The following is a 23,598-nucleotide window of genomic DNA, read 5'->3' on the forward strand; positions in this document are numbered from 1 at the left end:
ATAACATCACTTTTCCAAGGATTAATGCTAGGATGCTAATTTTCAACAATGTGAATCTCTCAGTTGAGGGACAACGGATGAAAATTTGTTGGCTAAATTGGGCGCACTTTACATATGGTCATTAGTGCTGTCAAACGATTAAAATATTTAATCGCGATTAATCACATTAATGTCATAGTTAACTCGCATTTAATCACACATTTTTATCTATTCTAAATGTCTCTTGATTTCTTTTTGTCCCATTATTTTTTTCTCATTTTAATGCTCTTATCAACATGGAAAGGTGGATCGGCTTGCTTTGTGCAAATGTTATTGAAAACAACATTGGCATATACTGTGTTCAATTTCACACTAACATTCTCACTTGGAGCAAATAATCTCTCACACAATGTAACACTGTCCATCAATAAAAGGGTGAAAGAAATACTGACGAGGTCCTGATATTGACGAGGGGGCGGAGAATTCGCATCAGCTGTGTGTGTGTGTGTGTGTGTGTGTGTGTGTGCTTGGCCATCATCAAGTGGTGTTTCAGACTGGACATGCTGCGATGATGATAGCTCAGTTCACAATGACAAAACTCACAGATCACTTTGGTCTCGTCAATGGAACCATTTGGCAACTTTTTAAAAGTAAACTTTCCATTCAGAATCTTATTGGCATCCATTTCGGCGTCTCGCGCTCGTCATCCACTCAAAACGTAACGTTAACCAACTATTTGGCCGGCGCGCAAGCCCAAACGAGTGTGTGCGGCGTGCCTGTTGTTTTGTTTCCGGTCTAGCTAGATCCGCTTGCGCTTTGGTCGACGAAGCAACAAAACGTCCTCGCGCGGCGCAAGCCATTGAAATGAATGGGTTTCATAGCGCCGCGTCCTGTTGCAAAAGCATGTGAAAAAAACTACAAAGTTTGCTAGGCCAAAAAGACCGTTAATCGCGCGATAAAAAAATTGCCGCCGTTAAAATGGGTTTGCATTAACGCCGTTAATAACGCGTTTAACTGACAGCCCTAATGGTCATGTATTAATGTGTATTGTTCCTGATTAAATAAATAAATAAAACACTACAAGTGCATCTGTATTCGGTACATTTCACTGTGGATTCTTTGGTAAATCAGTTGCAGTATCGGTGCAGGCTTTGCAAACAGACTTTTACGATATGGTATTGACATTAATGCAACAATATGCAAGTAACTGTTAATTCTAATGCCTGATCTGTGACCAGTGGTTTTGATATGTAATGCATACCTGTCAACACTCCCGTTTTTCATGGGTTTCTCCCGTTTTTTAGCCCTATCTCCCGGACCCCTCCCGGTTTGTTATTTCTCCCGGGAAACTCCCGTAATTTGCATGGCCCAAACTCCTTAATGAATACTCGGACCAATATGTTTGTCTAATGTTGACCAGTTGCCAGATTGTATTAAATGCATTATATTCACACAATCCACAGACCATTTACAATTTCAACCCGTTTGTCACCTCAACCTGGCAACCTATAACCCAGTTGCGCAGTCGCGGAAAGTTTAACCCGAAAGCGAGCGGATAGACATGATGGCAGGTGAAGGTGGTGTCCCCGCAATGAAACTGAAGTACAGTTTGTAACGCGTTGCTTCAGGAAGATTAGGGATAGCTCACAACTGAAGTTATTGCATGCCGAGGCCAGACAGACACACGGAGGCGATTGGCATCTCACAACTCGCACTTTATTCCCAAATCGAACTCGTGTAGCCTAACTGTCTATCACACGTTCTACCGTCCACATCGTTACTTAATAAACAAAATAAGATAAAAATTAGCATCAAACAGAAATTATCCGCATACATGGGGTGTTCGCATAGACAGTAAAAGGGGTGTTCGAGGCCCAAGGCACATACAATACAATACTGCCGACAGTTCAACAGGGAGCGCACAGCTCTTAAAGGGGCCACACCTTATTTCCAGCCGTTACAAGTTGTACATTTACCCCAACCCCCAATCCCCCCCCTCAATCCCCAACCCCCCCCCAATCCCCTCTCCTTTAATTATGATGCTCATCACACCAGATACCAATGATTTCATTACTTCATATTCACAATATGCTACTTTTATCTCAGAAAGCAATATTTGTTCATTTTAAAAGTGTTATACATTAAGAAGCCGAGTTATCTTTCCCGTTTTTCATGTATCTTGGCCTCTTGGGTGTTTTCTTATTTGTTAGCCTTTCTCATGAAATATTCATGAGCCGCCACTGGTATACTTAATGAAAGTTTGCATTGCATTATGTTTAACCTTTTCAGATGAGTGAACGTGCAAAAGTTCACTTGACATCTTATTAGCAACATCGTTTTTGTGTAAGACGCTGAGAGCATTGAGGCTGTCTTTAAAAAATTTTTTTTTAGCTCTACATGGCATGCTTGTTTCACGTTTATCAAAAACTCTTTGATTATCTATCAGTCTTACAGTGTCAGATTTCAATTTTCACTCTGCTGCATGGAGACGGTGTAAATTTGATGTATTTTTCAATGTCACAACTTTGTTCTCCATCATTACTCACGAATTTACTTGACAAAGCTATCCACACACATACAGCGATGTTCCTCGAGCACTTTGTGGCTAAATCTTTTCTTATTTACAGCTTGGAGCGGTGAACGCACAGTCTCGGTGACTGTGTGCTGTCGCACCTTTGGGGATGTTTGGATTTAACTCTGTTTGTGTAGATTGACGTGAGCTGCATCTCAAAACTGTTTTGTAATATAACACTTCAGGATAATTCAACCGTGAGCTTCTTTAACATCCTCCTCTACTCTTCCTCTAGACAATGAATCTGTCAGTCAAACCTCCCACCGCCCTGACTCCATTACCCATGATTCTCAGCGGCAAACCTGCCTACTCAAACAGAGATATCTGGCCTTTGAGAGTTTGATAGATCTTTTTTTTTATGTTTTCCTGTTTATTTTAAATAATTTTGGTTAGTTTTAGTCATTTTTATTCCTTTAGTTTTTTTTATGTAGTATTTATAAATTTGTATTTATTAGTTTTAGTTTATTTGGTTGAATTTTTTAGTACTTTAACTGCAACTAAATGAAAATAAGAAATATTCCCTTTGCAACAAGCTGAAATAAAATAAGTTTAAAAAATAATGGAGCCCCGTATATGACTTACAAAGAAAATAAAATAATTTGTGGCTGCAAATTAACAATTCGTTCCCACAATTTTTTTAATACGCCAACACGTTTTACTAATTTGTTCCCTCATTTTACTAAATCGTGCACACAATATAATCATTTCTTCCCTAGTTGAAGTAAATTATGCACACAATTTAGTAATTCGTTCCCTCTTTTTTACTAAATCGTGGCCATGTTGTAATAATTAATTCTCTTGTTTTAGTTAAATCAAAATGAGGGAACGAATTAGTACAATATAGCCACGATTTACAATCGAACGAATTCTTAATTTGCTACCACTGTATATACATTATTGTCCGCACGTCATGCGTAAGGCTCCATAAACATTTTATTTTTGATGGTTTTAGATTTTTTTTTTTTGTTAACGATAATAATCCTGGTGAGCACATGTTGCTAAGCTAACGCAATACTTATACGCACAAACAAAATAGCATATGTTGGGTAAATATGCCGTGATAGCAGAGAACCATGCCTCTAAACGCTCTCTTTCTTTATTTCTCTGCAGATTCCTCAGATCAGCTATGCATCCACCGCTCCGGAGCTGAGCGACAACACTCGCTATGACTTTTTCTCCCGCGTGGTTCCACCGGATTCCTACCAGGCCCAGGCCATGCTGGATATCGTCACGGCGATGGGCTGGAACTACGTCTCCACTCTGGCCTCGGAAGGGAACTACGGGGAAAGTGGCGTGGAAGCGTTCGTGCAGATCTCTCGAGAGATTGGTAAGATGGCTTTTCCTGATTGCCTAGATTGGCTTGATGCATTGATGAATGTTTTAGGCAATTTATGTAATGTTTAAAGGGTGCTCATTTTCCACAAGTTGGTATGATTCTTTAATGTCTTCATGTAAAGTTTGTAACATACTTTGGTTAAAATTCCTCAATGGTTGTGTAAAACAACACCCGTTTTACCTCCTCATAAACAGCTGTGTTCACAGCGACCCGTATCGGTGCATGTCTCTTTAAACGATAATGAGCAAGTGCTCACTCCACCCCTCTCTTCCATAGGGGGTGTCGACACAAGACACTTAAAGGGTTAGTTCACCCAAAAATGTCACCCTCATGTTGTTCAACCCCGTAAGACTTTCGTTCATCTTCGGAACACAAATGAAGATATTTTTGATTAAATCTGAGAGCTGGATCACTCCTCCATGGGCTTCTTAAGGGATCGAAACTGGCCGGCCCAAAGCTTCTAGGTTGCACGTCACACATCACACACATGACCAGCGTCGGCCAATAGTGAGCCTGCGTGTGACGTGCAACCTAGAAGCTTTGCGTAGTTTCACTACGTGAAATCTCGAGGCCCACAGAGAAGGAAATGAATAGTTGAATAAAGTCGTTATTTTTGTTTGTTTTTGCGCAGAAAAAGTATTCTTGTCGCTTGATAAACTTAAGGTTGAGCCACTGTAGTCACTCGGACTATTTTAACGATGTCTTTTGGGCCGGCCAGTTTCAATCCCTTAAGAAGCCTATGGAGCAGTGATCCAGCTCTCTGATTTAATCAAAAATATCTTAATTTGTGTTCCGAAGATGAACGAAAGTCTTACGGGGTTGAACAACATGAGGGAGAGTAATTACTGACAGAGTTTACATTTTTGGGTGAACTAACCCTTTAAAGTGCTGTCTTGGCACACAGTATACAAATGGCTGAGGGCGGAAATATGCTAATACGGGACAGTCCGTCAGCGGTCGTGGGCGGAGCATGAGCATTATGACATTGAGAGTGTTTAGGCGTTTTGAGGATAAAAAAAAAGGAGTGAATGGATTTTTTTCATTGTACTATGGTTGTGTCCACACACTGCAAACACACATTTATATGAAAACACCATATAAAAGTGAATTTGTCATCCGATGAGCTCTTTCATATTGATGATCGTGTTATTTTACATATGCATCTGCATACATATGCTATCGCTTGTTTCTGCTTATTCTTCACCTATGTTTTGATCATGAGATTAAGTATGTTTTCAGAAGATGCGTAACAGCGTCCTATGGAAGCTTGTTTCCGCCACAGAATAAAAAAATCTTGCAATTCTGACTTTATAACACACAATTGTGGGTTTAGATCCCTCAATTTTGACTTTAACACACAATTGCGAGTTTATATCACGCAATTCTGACTTTATATCTCACAATTCTGAGAAATAAGGTCAGAATTGCGAGATGTAAACTTGCAATTGTGAGATAAAAAGTCGCAATTATCTTTTAAAATGTTTTATTCTGTGGCGGAAACAAGCTTCCATAGCAAACCCTCCACAAAAAAAAAAAACATAATTTACACAATATATTTATATTTAGTTTACTTATAATAATTGTGTTTTTTGACTTGAAATGTTTAAGGTCCACGTAATTATGTCTCAACTTAACAGTACAAAACCCTAACGCGTTGCCTAAACACAAACCATTTATGTTAAGTAAAAAATTCTTACATCCAGAGGGTGGCAGTATAGTGCGAGCCAACTGCCATTTTGCCCGAACTTAATTTGATTGTGTTCAATCTGCTTAAATATATGTAACATTTAAGTTTACTTAATCCGCTTGTGTTAATTGGATTACATGATTGATTTGTGTTGCATTAACTGAAACTGGGCGGTGCTTGTCAGTTCCCAGCATGCTTTGCATATGGTTGAATTAAGAGAGAATAAATGTTTAAATTGAGTGTTATTTTATGTGTTTTTAAGAAAATGAGAAAAGGGGAAGACTTGATAGTGCGTAATTGTGTTTAATGTTCAATTACATTGCAATTATTAGTACCACTTAAATTACCATTGTGGAGAAGAGGCTAGGCTGAAAAGTGATTCAGCAATACTCACAGCAAATGCTTAGGATGATGAAGCATGTAAATCATATCATTTAAGATGCTATAAAGTGCTATTGGTAGCCAATAGTTGGCTATAGTCTAGAAATGTATTAGTGTGACTCTAAAATAAATTACATTTCATTGGATGAATGAATTTATGAATTTGAATACCTGAATCATATCAGGGAGCCTTTTTAAATTTGCTGACAATATTAAATTAAGCTGTGCCCAATCATAGGAAATAAGTTGAATCAACCTTAATACATTAAGTTGACCCAACGTAAGTACATTAAATTGGAATAACAGAATTACACAATGCTGAAATAAAGCAAGTTAATCATGTGGAAATCCTTTCCATGATTTTTTATGTTCATTCAAAGAGTTATATTTTTGAGTGTATATAACAGTGAAAATAGGGAAAGCCGTAAAATTCGGTCAATGGCGGGGAAAGAGTTAAAAGACTGCTAGTGTATGATCCTTATTTGGCATGTAGTGTTTCCTCTGTAGCTGCTTAAAAAGTTGGCAAGTGAATGATAAATTGGGTTTTAAAATCTATTCAGATTTATAGAAAGAAGTGGTGTATTCCAGCCTGAAAGCAGGGAAAGCATATTATTATTCTTATCTTGCACATTCCTATCTGCTCACCGTGTGCAGAAGTTGAATCCATTTAATTAATTCGTAGTTGTTAAACTAAGGATAAACGGGGATTTACGTACTGCAGTGTTTCTGAACCGCTGCTCTTTCACGTATTGACCGAGATGTCATGGATGCTCTTGTTCTGATGGTGTTTGGGACCGAGTGTTCAGCTGTTTTCTGTCCGTTCAGGGGATGTTGACATTGCTCACAGAAGCCAAAGGTGGTGTAGACCGTAGGTGTTTGTTGTCCCCGCAGCAATGAGAGAGTCTTACAGAAAGAACACGGGGTGAAGCACTACTTTAGCATGTGCTATTTCAACACAAACCTGCATTTTATTCACTATACACCTTCACAAATGTTGCACACAGCCTCTCCTGGACTGTGATCACAGAGTTTTAGTGCAAATTTATTGAATGCATTTTTAAAAAATGTACGCAGAAAACATTAGCCTGAGAGCAGATCAGCCAATCAAAGTCCATAATTATGATTACATGTTAAAGGAGACATTGCTGTGCATGTAATCCAACGGCATGTTTATGTTTTTGTGTGTTAAACGAGTGGGTTTATAGAAGTTAAATGATATAAAATAAATGTGATTTTCAGTCATAATTTTGAAAATATCTGGAAACTCTGGTGGGAATGGCTATATACTGCACTGAAAAAATCTGCCAACTCAGAAATTGCTTTTTTGAAGTAGAAAAACTGAAATAGCATTTTCTTGTCAAACATACTCCAGTAATCTTTCAATAAATATTTATATTTAGTGTTGTTTAGCACTGTATTTAGGTAATTGCCATTCTTATCAGAGCGAACACATCTTATTTCTATGCGAATGAGGCTTGTTATAGATTATGCATTTAATGTTGTGTTTCTGCAGGTGGTAAACAGACGAGATATATTTTTAATTGATCATGGCAGCAGTAATTCACGAAATTATGGAGAAGAGTGTTAAAACTGGGCACGTTTCCAGACATGCCATGCAGCCGAGTGCACGTCCTGCATTTTAAAGATCTATCCAGGTTTTCAGGACCATAAAGTAGGGCAGATAGCAGTAATCTGCTTATAGTCGGTATTCAGGACCTCACTTTTGTTGCACCCAGAACATTAGTTAAAAGGGCACATATCATGCTGTTTTGATTTTACCTTTCCTTTCGTGTGTAATATAGCAGTGTGTGCATGTAAACAATGCATGCATGCATGCAGACGTACAAAATCCACGCCAAAAAGAGTTCATCAATCCAACGGAAAACACTTGAAACGCCTTGTTTGTAGTCCTGCCATTATTTCAGTGACTTAGCTACGTCATCATGTTACTCATTTGCATAGTGACCGCCTACTTGCTGCATCAGCCAGTCCTCAAAAAACAGTTGCATGTCGAGGAGATACTGAGATACATTTCTTTTTTCCATCGCGAGGGCAAAAAAACATTGTATGAACTTTCAATACTGAGGGAATTGCCTCGGGAGTTGAAACCCGATTATGGTAAGGGGCGACACATTTCCGACACGCGCTCCAATCGGTTGACCAATCACAATAGACTGGTCCAGCTGACCAATCAGAGCACACTGGGTTTTTCAGAAAGGTGGGGTTTAAAGAGGCAGGAATTAAAAAAGAGTGTTTCAGGCAGAGGGTGAAAAGAGGTGCTGCACTACTTGCACTACATGCAGACCTAGTGTTTGTCTTTCTAGGGCTATTAAAGTGTCCATATTCATAATTTTGGAATACTTTTACATTGTTTTTTTTACTTTAAACAATGTAAAAGTATTCCAAAATTATGAATATGGACACTTTAATAGCCCTAGAAAGACAAACACTGGGTCTGCATGTTGCCTAAGCAGGCATGCAAACTGGATGGAAAAGTGTAAAACGGACTCCTCTTCAGGAATGATGGTGCTGATCGCTATCTTAAGTGCCCTGGAGTATCAATAAACACCCTCAGTTGAAGATATAAGCAGGGAATATGGGTGAGAGGAGGACACGGATGGACAGAAAGTGTAATGATGGGCTTTAACACACAGTTCCTCCTCTGGTAAACCCCGTCTACGCTATTATTCTCCCCCTTCCTCACCCGACGGGGTGGAATTATAGCTATTAGCAGAGACCCTGCTGATCCGCAAATGCAAACATCACACAGCTGTACTAATCGCACGGTTTAATTGTGCATTAAAAATTCATGAGCGATGATACACATTTGTGTAATAACATCCACTTTAGCATCCTCCGGACTCCAGTGTTTACCATCACACGTAGTGTTTCACAGCTACTTAGAAACTGTCTCTACTCAAGCTACTTGCTGCTCATCATTTTAAGTATTAACTGGAGTCAAGACAGAATCTGCACAACTGAAAGTGCAGCTAGCTGAAGCATGAAGAGAGTCCCCCCCCCCCCCTCGTACATGGAGATAGATGATGTTTAGCTACGAGAGTGCAGTGTTGACATTTATATGGTTGATTTTTTGTTGCATTTACTGTATAAACTCTTAAAACTGGGCAAAGAACCCTTATGAAAATTAACCACAGTTTTACTACAGCATTTGTAGTAAAATCATAGCAATTAATCATTGTAACTATGGTTTAACTATATATTTTTTGTAGTAAACCCAAAGTAACTATAAAATTAACCATGGTTTTACTATAGTAACACATGGTTTAACTGGGTTTTGGTATAAACCCATAGAAACTTCAAAATAAACCATGGTTTTAATACAGCATTTGCAATAAAATCCAAAATTATGCATGCTTTTTATATAGCAACCATGGTTTAACTATGTTTTTTGTAGTAAAACCATAATAACTACAACATTAACCACGGTTTTACTACAGCATTTGTAGTAAAATCATAGCAATTAATCATTGTAACTATGGTTTAACTATATATTTTTTTTGTAGTAAACCCAAAGTAACTATAAAATAAACCATGGTTTTACTATAGTAGCGCATGGTTTAACTGGGTTTTGGTAGTAAACCCAAAGTAACTTCAAAATAAACCATGGTTTTAATACAGCATTTGCTATAAAATCATAGTAACTACAAAATTATGCATGCTTTATACTAGTAACCATGGGTTAACTATGTTTTTTTGTAGTAAAACCATAATAACTACACAAATAACCATGGTTTTAATACAGCATTTGCAATAAAACCAAAGTAACTACAAAATATAACTAGTTTTGTAGTAATAACTATAATAAACACAAAACAAAATATGTTTTTTACTATAGTAGGCTATAGTAGACTCATTCATACTGTGAGAGAAATAATTAAGCATGATTTTTATAAAGAAAACATTTCCACAATTAAAAGAATGGCTTTTATTGTCACTGGACTGAATTCAATTAAATATGATAAAAGATGGAGGGAGCCGATCTAAGAAAGGATGTGACCATGGTAGAGGAGTTATCCTTGCCTTTGTTTGCAGATTGTGAAAGAGCTTTCGTTGCATTTCCCAGACTGCAGGTTCAAGTCTCTCAGCTGTAACGTGAGCGGTGGATTAAAACGGAGAGAAAAGAATTGAACAAGCATTCAATTAGCCGCTAAATGAATGTCATACAACAAGCGAGTGAAAAGTCAATAGCTTTGCAACAATGATGCCCTCATTGTAGTTTCCGCTAATGGCCGAGACAATTGAGATCTTCCTCGTTGCTTGTCACTACTTCAGGAAATCACCGTGCATCAGATAGCAGTTGCCCTTTTCAGGCTATAAACATTAACCAGTTATTCTACAAAAAATGAAGGACCATTTTTGTGTGTGCACGTTTGTATTCGCTGTCTGAGAGTGAACAGATGTCATGACCTAGTGGGTGGCGTGTATGCGTTGATGCATTGAGCTATAGTGGTGAAAACTCATCTGGTTTAATGGTCTTATAGAGGTTTTGAACCTTTCCATCTTGGCTAGATTATCTTAAAACAAACAAGCTTAAGGTTTTCATCCATTCAGCGGGCAAAAAAGGTCTATGGTCAATAGTGTAGCGATGTAATGACTGGATTTTGCTCGCTGAGCAGCAACTCAACCTAGACTGTCATTGTGTTTGTAACATCGTTTTATATTGGCCATCCCATGGTTGGGTTACGCTGGATTAGCTTGTATTACGTGTGACTGTTGAGAGGTATCCATAATTGGGTAAAGTACCCTGTCTCACTGCATTTGTTCTTGTAAAGATGACTCTCGCTATGCGGACTTATCTGTGACAACACGCCGTGTAGTTTCCCATCACACTAACACCATTTTATTTCCCCAGAGGGAACAAATTTCTTAGTCATATAGTTTTTTTTTTTTTTTTTTAAGAACTCGAGAATTCTCATGTGTGTTCCATTAATGTATCAACTGTTTCTCCGAAAATTCCATTGGAATTCCAATACAATTCACTGCAGTTTCTAACTCTGATTCCTTTTCACACAAACTATTATCATGGGGCCGATTATTGATTAATAACGACTTATTTCTGGACTGTTTCTTGCGCAATACTATGTCATGACCTCAAAACACTTTTACCATAGTTCATGATTTGTAAACTAACACATTTTGACATATCGTTAGCCTCATAGCATAATTGCCTAAGTCATTTTGTGTTTTTTCTTGTTTTCCAAAGACATTGAAATGTGACTTCAGCAATTATGCTATGAGGCTAAATGTCTTTTCAGATGTAAACTTGCTCTGTAGCTCACCTGGTACAGGTGAAACACGTGAGGAACGATAAAAGACCACAAAGACTTGTAGAAGCCAGCTAAAATGGCATTTTAAATGCATCTTTTTCACATTTGCTTATGTTTAGTGTAGGGTTTAGTCAACACAGTCTCATGAAAGTGCGTATCTATACCACAAATGTTATTTCTCGTGCCATTTATACGCCAAAAATGTTTGTTTTTTTGCATGCATATGCTACGCACTGAAAACCCCTTGGGTAGGATTAGGGGTGTGGAGTGCATTACACGCCATAAAGTGCGTATCAAATGCACGCGAAAACTATTTTTGCCGTTTAAATGGCACGAGAAATAACATCCGTTGGATAGATGCGCACTTTCATGAGATCGGGCTGGTTTAGTGTAGGTAGTACATTATTTTCAAATGCAAACTGCTGAGATACACATTGCAATAAAATGTCGCCATATTCATGTTCATCTGTTTCTGGGAAAGTTTAATGCGCTTTTAGTTTCAATTTATCTTTGAAATTGCAGCACAGTGTGCAGGAAGCAATGCAAAATCATTTTGTGTGCTTATACATAAAAGTTGTCTATTTTTGTCTTCATGCTAATAGCTCCATATTGTCTTTGTCCAGGTAGGAGACTAAGAATCTTAAAAGTCTTTTATATGTGTAAATTCATATTAATAGCATCGAGGCAGCTGCCAGGACGAGGTTAGTGAGCACAGTTCTCTGAGGAGCAAGTAGCAATAGATGCTAATAGACATTAGCCTTAATTACCATGCCAATGGGCCATAGATAATTGCATTAATGTCTGTCATGGGATTTCCCTGTTTTCGGAAAAGCTATGTGAAATGGTCATTTCAGCAGCTGGGCTTCAGCACTTCAGGTCCCAGACATGCACTGCAAAAAAGGATTTTCTCACTCGGTATCTTGTTTTACAAATATCCAAACATTCACAACCTGTCACCTCCCAGTGTGCCGGAACTGGAGAATGAACAATTTATTGACCTTTTAAATAATTCACATAATTTAAGTGTCATTTGAAAGCTTAAACTCTCAAATTTCATCCATTATAAAACCGAGTTACCATGAAAACGGTACTTTAAATCCTTTTAGCAAGCTAAATGTTTGTGATATCAACTTTAAATTTGGAACACAACTTGGATACACATTTTCAAGCAATTTTACAGTCCAAATCTTTTTGTAAAATTTGTTTTGTATAAAATATTTTTTTTGGTAACACTTTACTTGAAGGGGTGTGCATAAGACTGACATGACACCTTCATAATCATGACATGACACAAGTCATGAATATGAAGGAGGTGTTATGCATGTTTATGACAACTGTCATTAAGTGTCATTCGCTCAATTATGACATTTTTAATGCAAATTGTTTGAGATGTCTTTGTTATGACACCTTGACATAAAGCAATACATCATAACAAGTCAGTGTCTTTGTCATGACAACTTGACATTACACTAAGACAACATAACCTGTCATAAATATGTCATAAAGATGACATAGCAGATTAATTTTCAAACTTAAGAAACCACTTAGCTTTATGGGTTAACATTACATTAAACTATCAGGTGGTTGGTTTTGACATTGGCTGTTATGAGGCCATCATAACATTTTAATGACAAATTCAATTTGTACCACTGTAGTTGAGCTCAAGAAAAATATTCATGACACAGTTATAATGCCTCATGGCAGCCAATGTCAAAACCACCACATGACAGTTTAATGTAATGTTAACCCATGAAGCTAAGTGGTTTCTAAAGTTTGGTAATTAATCTGCTATGTCATGTTTATGACATATTTATGACAATTTATGATGTATTGGTTTATGTCAAGTTGTCATAATAAAGACATCTCAAACAATGCCATATTTGCATTAAAAATGTAATAATTGAGCGAATGACACTTAATGACAGTTGTCATAAACATGCATAAAACATCCTTCATATTCATGACATGTGTTATGTCATGATTATGAAGGTGTCATGTCAGTCTTATGCACACCCCTTCAAGTAAAGTGTTACCATTTTTTTTTAGTTTGCTTCACAGCAAATTTAAACTTTAGTAACTTTTTTACTCTTTCATTTTTTTAAGCTGCTTTCACTTCTGCAGTAAGTACGTGTTAAGTCTTGTTTTCTATCAAAATTAAGTGATTTTATACTTAAAACAAGAAAAAGAAAATGCCAATGTGGTCAGAAAAGTACTTATCACTTATTTTTCTGACCCCATTTGTAGATGTATCTTGATTCAACAATATATAGATACTCAAAAATATATATTTTTGGTAACGCTTCCTTTTACAGTACAGTACTTACGTGTACTTACAGTGTACTTACCTAGAAAGTACTGGCTAATACAAGGTAAGTACATGGGTTAGGGGTAGGTTCAGGGTTAGTACCTAGTTATTACCCAGTAATTAAAAGTACATAGTATGTACATGGGTAACAGGACTGTAAAAGGAAGTATTACCATATTTTTTGCAGTGCATGTCTGGGACCTGAAGTGCTGTGACTGGACTGAAATGATGAGCTAGATAGATTGAGATTGACACATTTCTACCACCTTATCACCCTTTTCTCTTTGTCCAACGTGTCCCTCTATAGTTTCCTTTGCTCACATCTAAACTGGCCATCCTCGGTAACCACCTGAGCTGAACGCGTGACCAACTTTACACGCTCTTATAACGCAGAGGTCCAGTGCATTCCCACAGGAGTTCAGGAGAGAAAAGCCTGTCTTCTCTGTTTAAAGGGCCTAATGAAGCCATTACATTCGTAGGAAGCCAAACTCTGTCTATAGATTAAACACAGGCTTCTGTTATTCCGGGGTTGTGACCCGCACAGACGCCTGCCAAGTGTGAAAGCCACCGGGGAACAGATGGTGCAAACCGCACAGCACAACCCATATAGTGTTTCCAACATTATACATGGTGACATTTTGATGCAGTTGGATCTGTAGAGAGTCGAATTCATAAAGAAGTAATGCCTCTTTAAACAAGCCATATGTAAGAATTTTCATGTATTAATTGGTTTTTTATCGCCAATGTGTGAACAGCTTGTAACAAAACTTAACAGACGAGACCTTCCTTGGTCTATGAGAGTCTGCAGACTGATTTTTATGTGAAGTACTGAATCAAAATGATGTGACGTTTACAGTCTCTTTTCCGTTTTATGACACATGAAATAAATGCTTATACAATGTTCAGGATAATGTTGAAAGAGCCATTCTGTACTGTAATGTCAATGTGTCGTGCAAATAAAAGGGATTCATTCACATTATAGTCTCACATAGCCAGATCAATAGTCTATATAATCTCAAATATACTTTATAATATCATATAACCTCATCTGTCGACATGATGCCGGTGAATGCCAGAACTGGTGCAAACATTTCCACATCACTACGATCAGATGCTTTCTGAACTGCTGTTTTCCCACCGCTGTCATTATTGTGTGTATGTACTTAAAGGGTTAGTTCACCCAAAAATGAAAATGATGTCATTAATGACTCGCCCTCATGTCACTCCAAGCCCGTCAGACCTCCGTTCATCTTCAGAACACAGTTTAAGATATTTTAGAGTTAGTCCGAGAGCTTTCTGTCCCTCCATTGGAAATGTATGTACGGTATACTGTCCTTGTCCAGAAAGGAAATAAAGACATCATCAAAGTAGTCCATGTGACATCAGTGGGTTAGTTAGAGTGTGTTGAAGCATCGAAAATACATTTTGGTCCAAAAAAAAAAAAACTACGACTTTATTCAGCATTGTATTGTCTTCCGGTTCTGTTTTGGATCCGCGTTCAGTGCCGCCGCTGACGTAAGACGCTGCTGACGTGTGTGTGTGTGTGTGTGTGTGTGTGTGTTATGACATCATTTTCATTTTTGGGTGAACTAACCCTTTAATGAAAATTGAATGTTCATTTATCTATCTTTTTACTTCTACGCAAAGAAGGAAAAAGAACTTCACCGCGAGTGAATCGGGGTTAAATCACGCTCGGTCTCTTGTGCGTTACGGGTGCAAACACGAGCAATACGTTTCTGGCTGCAGTTCACCTAATGGCCATCGGTGTCGCTAATAACAAGGGTTTCTGAAAGCTACTAAAAAGTATTTTTGTTTTGTTCTGCACTAAAATATCTAAACATTCTTAAATTAAGACACATTTACTTACTTAAGCAAATTGACATAAGAGAAAATTAAGAGACAAACAAATATCTACCAATGGGGTTCGAAATTGGGGGGGGTTCTTCTTGTTTTTAGTATATAAACTCACTTAATTTTTTTTAATGAAAATAATACTAGTACCTTTAGTAATTTAGCTTTTTATTAATATTTTCTTTTTGCAGTGCATGGGATTTTATTTTCGAACAGATTGAACATTACGATGTTTGCAATTTGGTTTATATGATGATCACAAACGCAAAACCACATGAAACGAATGAATCAGAATATGAAGCTGCAAGTAATCTATTCTTCATTTTCTTCATATTCTTCACAATGCAAATGGAGAAATCTCAATTTAAATGCAAACGAAGACCAGATTAAATCAGTCAGCCAATCAGAGAGTTGGAACAACTCAGATGGGATGATATCCTCCAATCACATGACAGGTATTTTCACTATTTTCTAAACAACTAAAGCACAATTAGGGAACATATTACTGGATATCATAAATGTTCTCTGTAACTCAAGCTATCAGGATCTTTGACAGTGTGTGTTTGCTCATCGTCATTATCAGCTCTGAAAAGTGAGAGACACGACCACAGGACATCAAACGCAACGTGTGTTTCCAGTTAACACTTTCATTTGCTCATTTTATTTTAACAGTGTGCAACATCAATGACAAAAAGTTCTAAATCTGGACAATTTACAAAACTTACAAAGGATAAAGTAGTAAATGAAGTTTCCTAAAGATTGTGTTTTTAGATTCTTTTAGCAATTCCTCATGACTCACGAGTGTCTCTTATTTAAACTTAGTGACCAAAATGTCATTGGATTTGTTTTAAATCATTCCCAAACTCAACGATTCATCAGTGACATCACTCAAAAATGTTCTTTGTGTGAATTTTTCATTTATTATAATTTTTTTCATATACAGTACATATCTTAATAAATATGTAAATATCACTGGATATTACTTTACATTCGTCCATACACTCGTGTTAAATATGAAGGAATGTTCAATGATTTTTCACAGGTTTTGCATGATTGTTGCGTTGAAGGAATTGTCCGTAAACTTAACAGAATTTTTTTTCTTACATTGAATGATTGTGCATATGCAAATGATTAAATATTGTTCTTCCTTGTGCTCATTTTGTGGGAAACAATGTGGTAAACCTAATTTTTACTACATTTTATGATCAAATAAATAATCAGGTTTCAACTTATCCATTAAACTTTTCTGATTCGAGAACATTCGATGGCAGTTTTAATTCCTTATTGACAATAGAGCAGAATATGTGTGGGAACATCTTCCTCAAAGAGCTTTTATCATCTGCAAATTTCCGCTTCACATGCTTTTATTTTTGCTTTAAGCCTTGCGGGAAACATCTTTAGAGGGAGGTCAGGAGTGTCACGGTTGAAATAAATTGCAAAACCAATACTGCCGTTATTATGTGGAGAAACACAAGAGCGTAAAAGTACTTCTAAATGGAAAAGCCTCCAGAACTCGTGTGAATGAGTTTATAAAGACGAAGACTTTAAGGGAAACTCTGGAATGAAGAATGGTGTGATAACACTTTATTTCAAGAGAAGTCCAGCTTCAAGAGCTCAACATGCTGTGGGAAAGAGGTTAGCTGGTCTGTTATGCTGGTTTGCACATTTACCAGTTGCTCAGACTGGGATTTGTCATTTCAATTAAAGTGGGCCGGCTGAAAGTCAAGCTGTCAGAGCGCATTGGCTAGTGGATGTACGATTAGGCGGAGGTAGCAGAACATCCATACTTTCCATTTCATCAATGTCTGCAGATCGGCTACAGCCATTGATCCCAGTGCAAGCGGACTCTGTTCTCCTTAACGAGCTCGGACAACTATACTGTTTAGGAAAGACAAACGCTCCCGAAGCTTCCCACCTGCAGGCCGGATGAGCCGATCCCAGAGTTGCTCTGAAGCGGCAGCTGGCGGCTGATAATGAATCAAGCTCTGGCCAGCTGTGTGATAGATGTCACTGTCCGCCAGTGCTGATTAGCTGACAATTACAGCGGTGTGTGTGTGTGTAGGTGTGTGTGTGTTATATTGCATCTTTTTCCTCTCTTGCCTTCTACTTTGTCTTTTATCATTTCTCTGTGCATTCTATAAATAAGAATTATTCTTCTTCGACGACTCAACATGAAATGCATTTGCAACCCGTTTAACCGTACGTAATGTGATGTATTTACAAGTAAAACAGAATATTCAATGAGATAAAGGGGGTGGGACTTAACTGATCAACTGGAATATGATTGGATGGTGAAAAGTGATGGGAGGGGTTGGAAAAATATAAGGGCTTGATGATGTCAGCTGAAAAGAAATGTTTCAGAGTAATTTTGATGAGTGCTCAGGATTATTTCACATGACCGATGAAAACCAGGAACCGTTTTTATGATGATATTTCATTAATATTAAAATCATGATTTTCTATAAAGTTTCTTTCAAATACTGTGTATTGTGGAAAGCACTACATACTTTAAATGACTGACTTGACATGACACTTTTTTAGTGTATCCTGCAAAAATACTGCACAAAATGAGAATAATCAATATTTCTATAATATTTCATATATTTTTTATATTTAATTTTTAAAACATTTGAAATAGGAAATGAATGTTTACTGCCGCCACAGTTCTCGTCTCGGGACCGTTTCCCTGCTCGAGGTCGAGAGCCGGCGGCCCACAGGGAAAGACGCTGTCCCGCGGTTCAGCCGTTTTGTTGACTTTGATGTAATCTTTTGACCCCTTTCACTCTCTAAAGTCTTCAGAGACGTTCTGTCATGACACAAGCTGTCCTGACGTCTGCCAGGGTTCAGCTATCTCGAAGCATGTGCCTTCACGAGGGGTCGTGCTCAGTCAAACACATGCATTTTATAATCTTAAGTTTCTTTTTTTACTATAGATTTACATATGCTGTGATCCAGATCATGCTACACTGAAGTTGACTCTAAAATGCATTCGAAAGCCACTTTTTAATGAGAAGTATTTCCAAGTGAAACAAGATATTCAATGAAGAAGAAAAAAAGAAAAAAAACTAGGGCGGGACTTAATTTGATTGTCAGTAACAATGCACTGTATTTTGAATAACATGCACAATTCCAGTGTGAATATCTGGAAGAATAAAGCAAAAAGTCCATTTTAAATTCATTTTGGCTTTGAGGAAGACTGAGACTCTCATGAAGAACTTAAAGTGTGTGTGTGTGTGTGTGTGTGTGTGTGTGTGTGTGTGTGTGTGTGTGTTTGTGAGAGAGAGAAAGCGAGAGAATGCAAACACAAATGTCGGTGTGGTTATTCCCTTCTTTCTCAATTTTTCAAATGAAGCGATTTTGGCCGCGTCCGGGCTTGACACGTAATTAATTCACCCACACCACAAAACACCATAAAACCATGGATTTAAAAGTTTCATCATCCCCCAGCCTCTCATTTCTCACACAGAAAAAAAAAATTATTCAGCCTCGGGATGTGCATTTATGCAGGGTTTAGGCCTGCCTTTATATTCTGTGCCTCGTCTTTCTCGGTCTCTCTCATTTTTTAATGGCCAGTACCAATATTTGCACTAGGATGACTGATATAATTTACTATATATATATACATATCTATATATATATATCTATATATATATATCTATATATATATATCTATATATATATATATATATATATATATATATATATATATATTAGGGCTGTCAAATGATTAATCACGATTAATCACATCCAAAATAAAAGATTTTTTTACATAATATATGTGGGTGCACTGTGTATAATTATTTTGTATATATATAAATACACATGCATGTATATTTAAGAAAAAAATATTATTTATATATAAAATATTTATATTTATATATAATATAAATTATATATAAATCTATATACAGTATATACATGAAAATATTTCTTAAATATATACAAGCATGTGTGTGTATTTATATATATAAAATAATTATACACAGTGCACCCACATATATTATGTAAAAAAAACTTTTATTTTGGATGTGATTAATCACGATTAATCAATTGACAGCCCTAATATATATGCATACATACAATGATATTGATAGAAGTCATATGAATTCCATTCCGAATATCCTTCATATTTTTCTGTGCTTCTTTTTCTATCCTAAAGGAATATTGTCAGTTTCATGATGTTTTTTTTATTAATGTGTCTGGTATAGGCTCATGCATGCCTCAGAGGGCGCAGTATCTCTAAAAGAGCACAGGTCGTGTTCGGCTCTGAGGGTAAAGCACACTATTACCGTCTCGCAGTCAGAAGGCTGAATCTTGTCAGATTAACTTCAATCGTGTCCCTGGGTGGGTTTTTCAGGGATACACAATTAGCCTTGGATCAAGGTCTCAGATTGACATGGTGGTCCAATCACCCATCGCAGATGCGTAATTTCATGAAGGAAATTGGCTAATTAGGCCCTCGGATTTGCACATGTTCCATGTTTCCCGTAAGAGTGCGGCTGATTGAGTCGGTTTACCGTGGTTTCTCCCAGACATCTGCCTCGGCTCGCTCTAACTGTTCCTCTGTGTGCGCAGAAAGCAAACCCATCCCATCTCCGTGAGTGAGCAGCTCCTGCCATATGTGAAAACACTGGAAGAGTGGATTTAAAGATCCGTGTGTAAAGCTGTTACCCCACATATCTTCACATTAGGCCATATTAACACTCTACAAAACAAGCTTGTTCTTCAGCAAAATATTCAACTACTATAATTATTCATATATGCAAACAAATCTGCAAGGCCCAACTGACAGCTGTTATTCATATAATGTAAATAAATCATGTTTTTAGAGAAGTCCATGCCTTATAGTATAGTATTTTTACCACAGTTAAAAATCCAACTCCAGGTGGAGGATCCAGAGCATGGCTTTATTATATGTGATAGTAAAGGTAATCATTTATATACATTCATTTATAATTAAACAATATTAAAATATCATTTTTAAATAGAAAATATATTATTGGTAAGCACTGTCGAATCGATTAATCACGATTAATCGTATCGCAGTTTGTGTTTAGATAATAAATAGGTGTGTGTGTCTGCGTTTATATGTATACATACACACAAATATATACATTTATATACACATATGCATGAAAATAACATTTTAACTATATTATAAAGCTCAGCAAGCTCATATGTTGTTGCTATAAAGTTCTGAGTGATTTTATCTGGTTGCTATGCGGTCGCTCGGGCGTTCTGCGTGTTTACTTGGTGGTTTCTTAAGTTTTTATTAATGTAAGTGGAATTTATAATCATATGATAGCATGCCTGTCCCAGTTTCACTAAGCAAACAGCTCTAGCTGTGATTTCCTCGAATGCTGTCTCGACTCTGCAGCTTTCGGATGATTGTGTGTTTGATGTGTTGGAAACGACCTCCTTGTTTCCTGAATCTCTGCTCTGTATCTCGCTTGCCGAAGAGTCACCCTTTAAACGACAGGTTTCGGCTTTCACCAGAGGCGATATCAAATTGACACACGAATCAAGACCCTCTCAAAGCGAGTAAGTGGCGGTTGTAGTGTCAGACCTCTCAGTCCGTCGCCATTGTTAACAACAAAAGAGCCGTGGCAGTGTGTTCTCCAGCAGAACGGCTCTTTTGTGCCCGTGATTGGCAGTCGAACACCTGGTCAGATGCACGCGTGCTGTAATATTGCTCATCGTGATGCATTGTGGCGAGCCGTGATATCTTCTGCCGGCCCGGCGTAATTCTGGCATTCCAGCAGCAGAATTACAATCGACAGACGAGTTTCGCCTCGGCGCCGGCCTTCCCATGAGGCTTTGCTTTCATTGATTCTTGTTAGTGCTAGAAGTGAGTCTGTCCGCTGTAGGGACACGGTCGGTCCGGAGACCTTGTGTTTGGGAGACCTACAATCGCTCTGACTGTCAAGCCCGGTTTAAGCCCTGTTCTGCTGAAGACCAGCTAGCTGTCACTCAGAACCAAACACTGGACAGAATGGAAAGTGTCATGTTACATGAAAATGAAAACATTGATTTGAACTATCCCTTTAAGTTTGTTAAATTGAATGTTAGATATTACGACTTCCAGCCATTTTGCCATTCCATAGCTTGACACATGCACTGATACTTACTCAATACTTAATACTTTATTTGTCCCTTTAAGGGAAATTTGTTTTGGGCAATACAGGTGAAGCTGCATATATATGACGACGTATAAGGACATAAAATAGCAATGCAGGTGTTATTATTTTCATTTAAACTACCAACTTTGACCTTTTGATGCATTTTAAATGCTTAAAAATGACCTTTATTTATATAGCGCTTATTTTTTTCAATCAGCTTTAGGGATAAACAGGAAAGTAATGATTCATTGATGCAAACAGAATTCAATTCTGCTGTAAAGCAGCTCTAAAAAGACAATAGCAAACAGTCATTATTCAGTGTTCAGTGTTGATTCATTTCGGTTCAATAACTGTGTAAAAGAACATCTATTATTAAATGAGTTCAATTAATAAAGCAGCTCTGTAGAAAACATTATGCAGTTCAGTTCTAGTGTCATAATAATATAGCTGAATATTAAGTGAGTAAAAGTGAATGTGTATTTAGTGTCTAGCGTTCTATATTTTTGGTTACATTCTTCATAGATATAACTAGCCTGTATGGATTCATAATTAAGTGATTTATTTATATATAAATACATGTGTAATTAAATAATAATAAATTATTACATGCAATGTATAAACTATATAGCTATTTTATGTATAATATGTATATTTAATATGTATAAATGCATTGAAAGTATACAATATTTATATTAAGTGGAATTCTATAGATTTATAGATATAGATACATAAATAAGCGTACAGGCTTCGGGTATGCGCTTAAACGGGCAAAAACACACAAAAATATGTCAAAAAAGCCTGTCTTGGCGCAGTCGGTATGTCTTAAGTGAACAATAACAGTTGGGAAAGTAACGAATGCTTGTCAGTATTGTCACGATAAATACGGGTGAACCCAAACGCAAACAGGATGTAAAACAAATAGTTTATTTACTAACAAACAGGGAAAACAAAACCCACGAGGGGGCAAACCGTAGACAAAACACAAAGAGACTAAACTAGATTACGACAAACAATAAGACAATATTCTGGAACAGGAAACTCACAGGATATCACAAGGTCTCAAAACTCACAATGATCACACAGAGGTAAGGATCACAATGAACCGACACAAGACAGCAAACACAAGGAGACTAAATAGGAGAACCAATAAAGGGAACAGGTGATGCTAACTAGACAATCATGACAAATGAGGATAACAAGGAGGCGGGGTAAAGTAACGAGACACACAAGCACATGGCCCAAACGAAAGACCATGTGTTGTACACAAACATGGGTCTGCCATGATCCTGTCTCAGAACTAGAGAACTCAAGGACAGAATCATGACAAGTATATTAGATCTGCGTGCATACGTTACAAATATTGTAAATATCGAGAATAAAACGACTTTATTCTCGATATTTAATGAGTTTATTCTCAAGATTGTATTTCGACCTTTTTCTCGAAATTTAACGAGTTTTTTCTCGAAACACAACGACTTTATTCTCGATATTTAATGAGTTTATTCTCAAGATTGTATTTCGACTTTTTTCTCGAAATTTAACGAGTTTTTTCTCGAAACACAACGACTTTATTCTCGATATTTAATGAGTTTATTCTCAAGATTGTATTTCGACTTTTTTCTCGAAATTTAACGAGTTTTTTCTCGAAACACAACGACTTTATTCTCGAAATTTAATGAGTTTATTCTCAAGATTGTATTTCGACTTTTTTCTCGAAATTTAACGAGTTTTATTTCGCATTATAATGACTTTAATCTCGAGATGGTTTTATTTTTTTTATTATTGCTTGGCCCTAATCCTCTTCTTGTCCTATTGTTTGTCATTTTAATTTGTATAGTGTTATTACTGACTGTTTCAACTCACTGTTGTTTGTTGACAGTGAAACGACACTGAAAGCACAGATTAAGGGGTCGGGGGTCATTTTGGGGATTTTATGAACGCATTGCCTTACAAAGTTTTTCTTAGGGCCCCCAGAAGTCTAGGACAAGGGGACTTCACGATAACGTGCAATTTAAAGCCCTTTAAAGTGCCAGACTGCATTTACTGCTGTCGCACATCTCATCTTTTTTGAATATGCTTG

General features: G+C 37.1%; 1 protein-coding gene across 2 annotated transcripts in view; it reads left to right on the forward strand.

Moving 5' to 3' along the window:
• The window catches only part of grm8a (glutamate receptor, metabotropic 8a), a 241,317-nt gene that overhangs the window by 74,024 nt on the left and 143,695 nt on the right, over nucleotides 1-23,598 (forward strand). For both annotated transcript variants that reach the window (XM_056245349.1, XM_056245350.1), the window contains exon 2: nucleotides 3,662-3,878. In XM_056245349.1, coding sequence (XP_056101324.1) covers nucleotides 3,662-3,878 — 217 coding nt within the window. The remainder of the gene's footprint in view (nucleotides 1-3,661; nucleotides 3,879-23,598) is intronic.

This window comes from Rhinichthys klamathensis, unplaced genomic scaffold (genome assembly GCF_029890125.1).
Source record: "Rhinichthys klamathensis goyatoka isolate OS25496 unplaced genomic scaffold, OSU_Roscu_1.1 h1tg000029l_1, whole genome shotgun sequence".
Taxonomy (NCBI): Eukaryota; Metazoa; Chordata; class Actinopteri; order Cypriniformes; family Leuciscidae; genus Rhinichthys; species Rhinichthys klamathensis.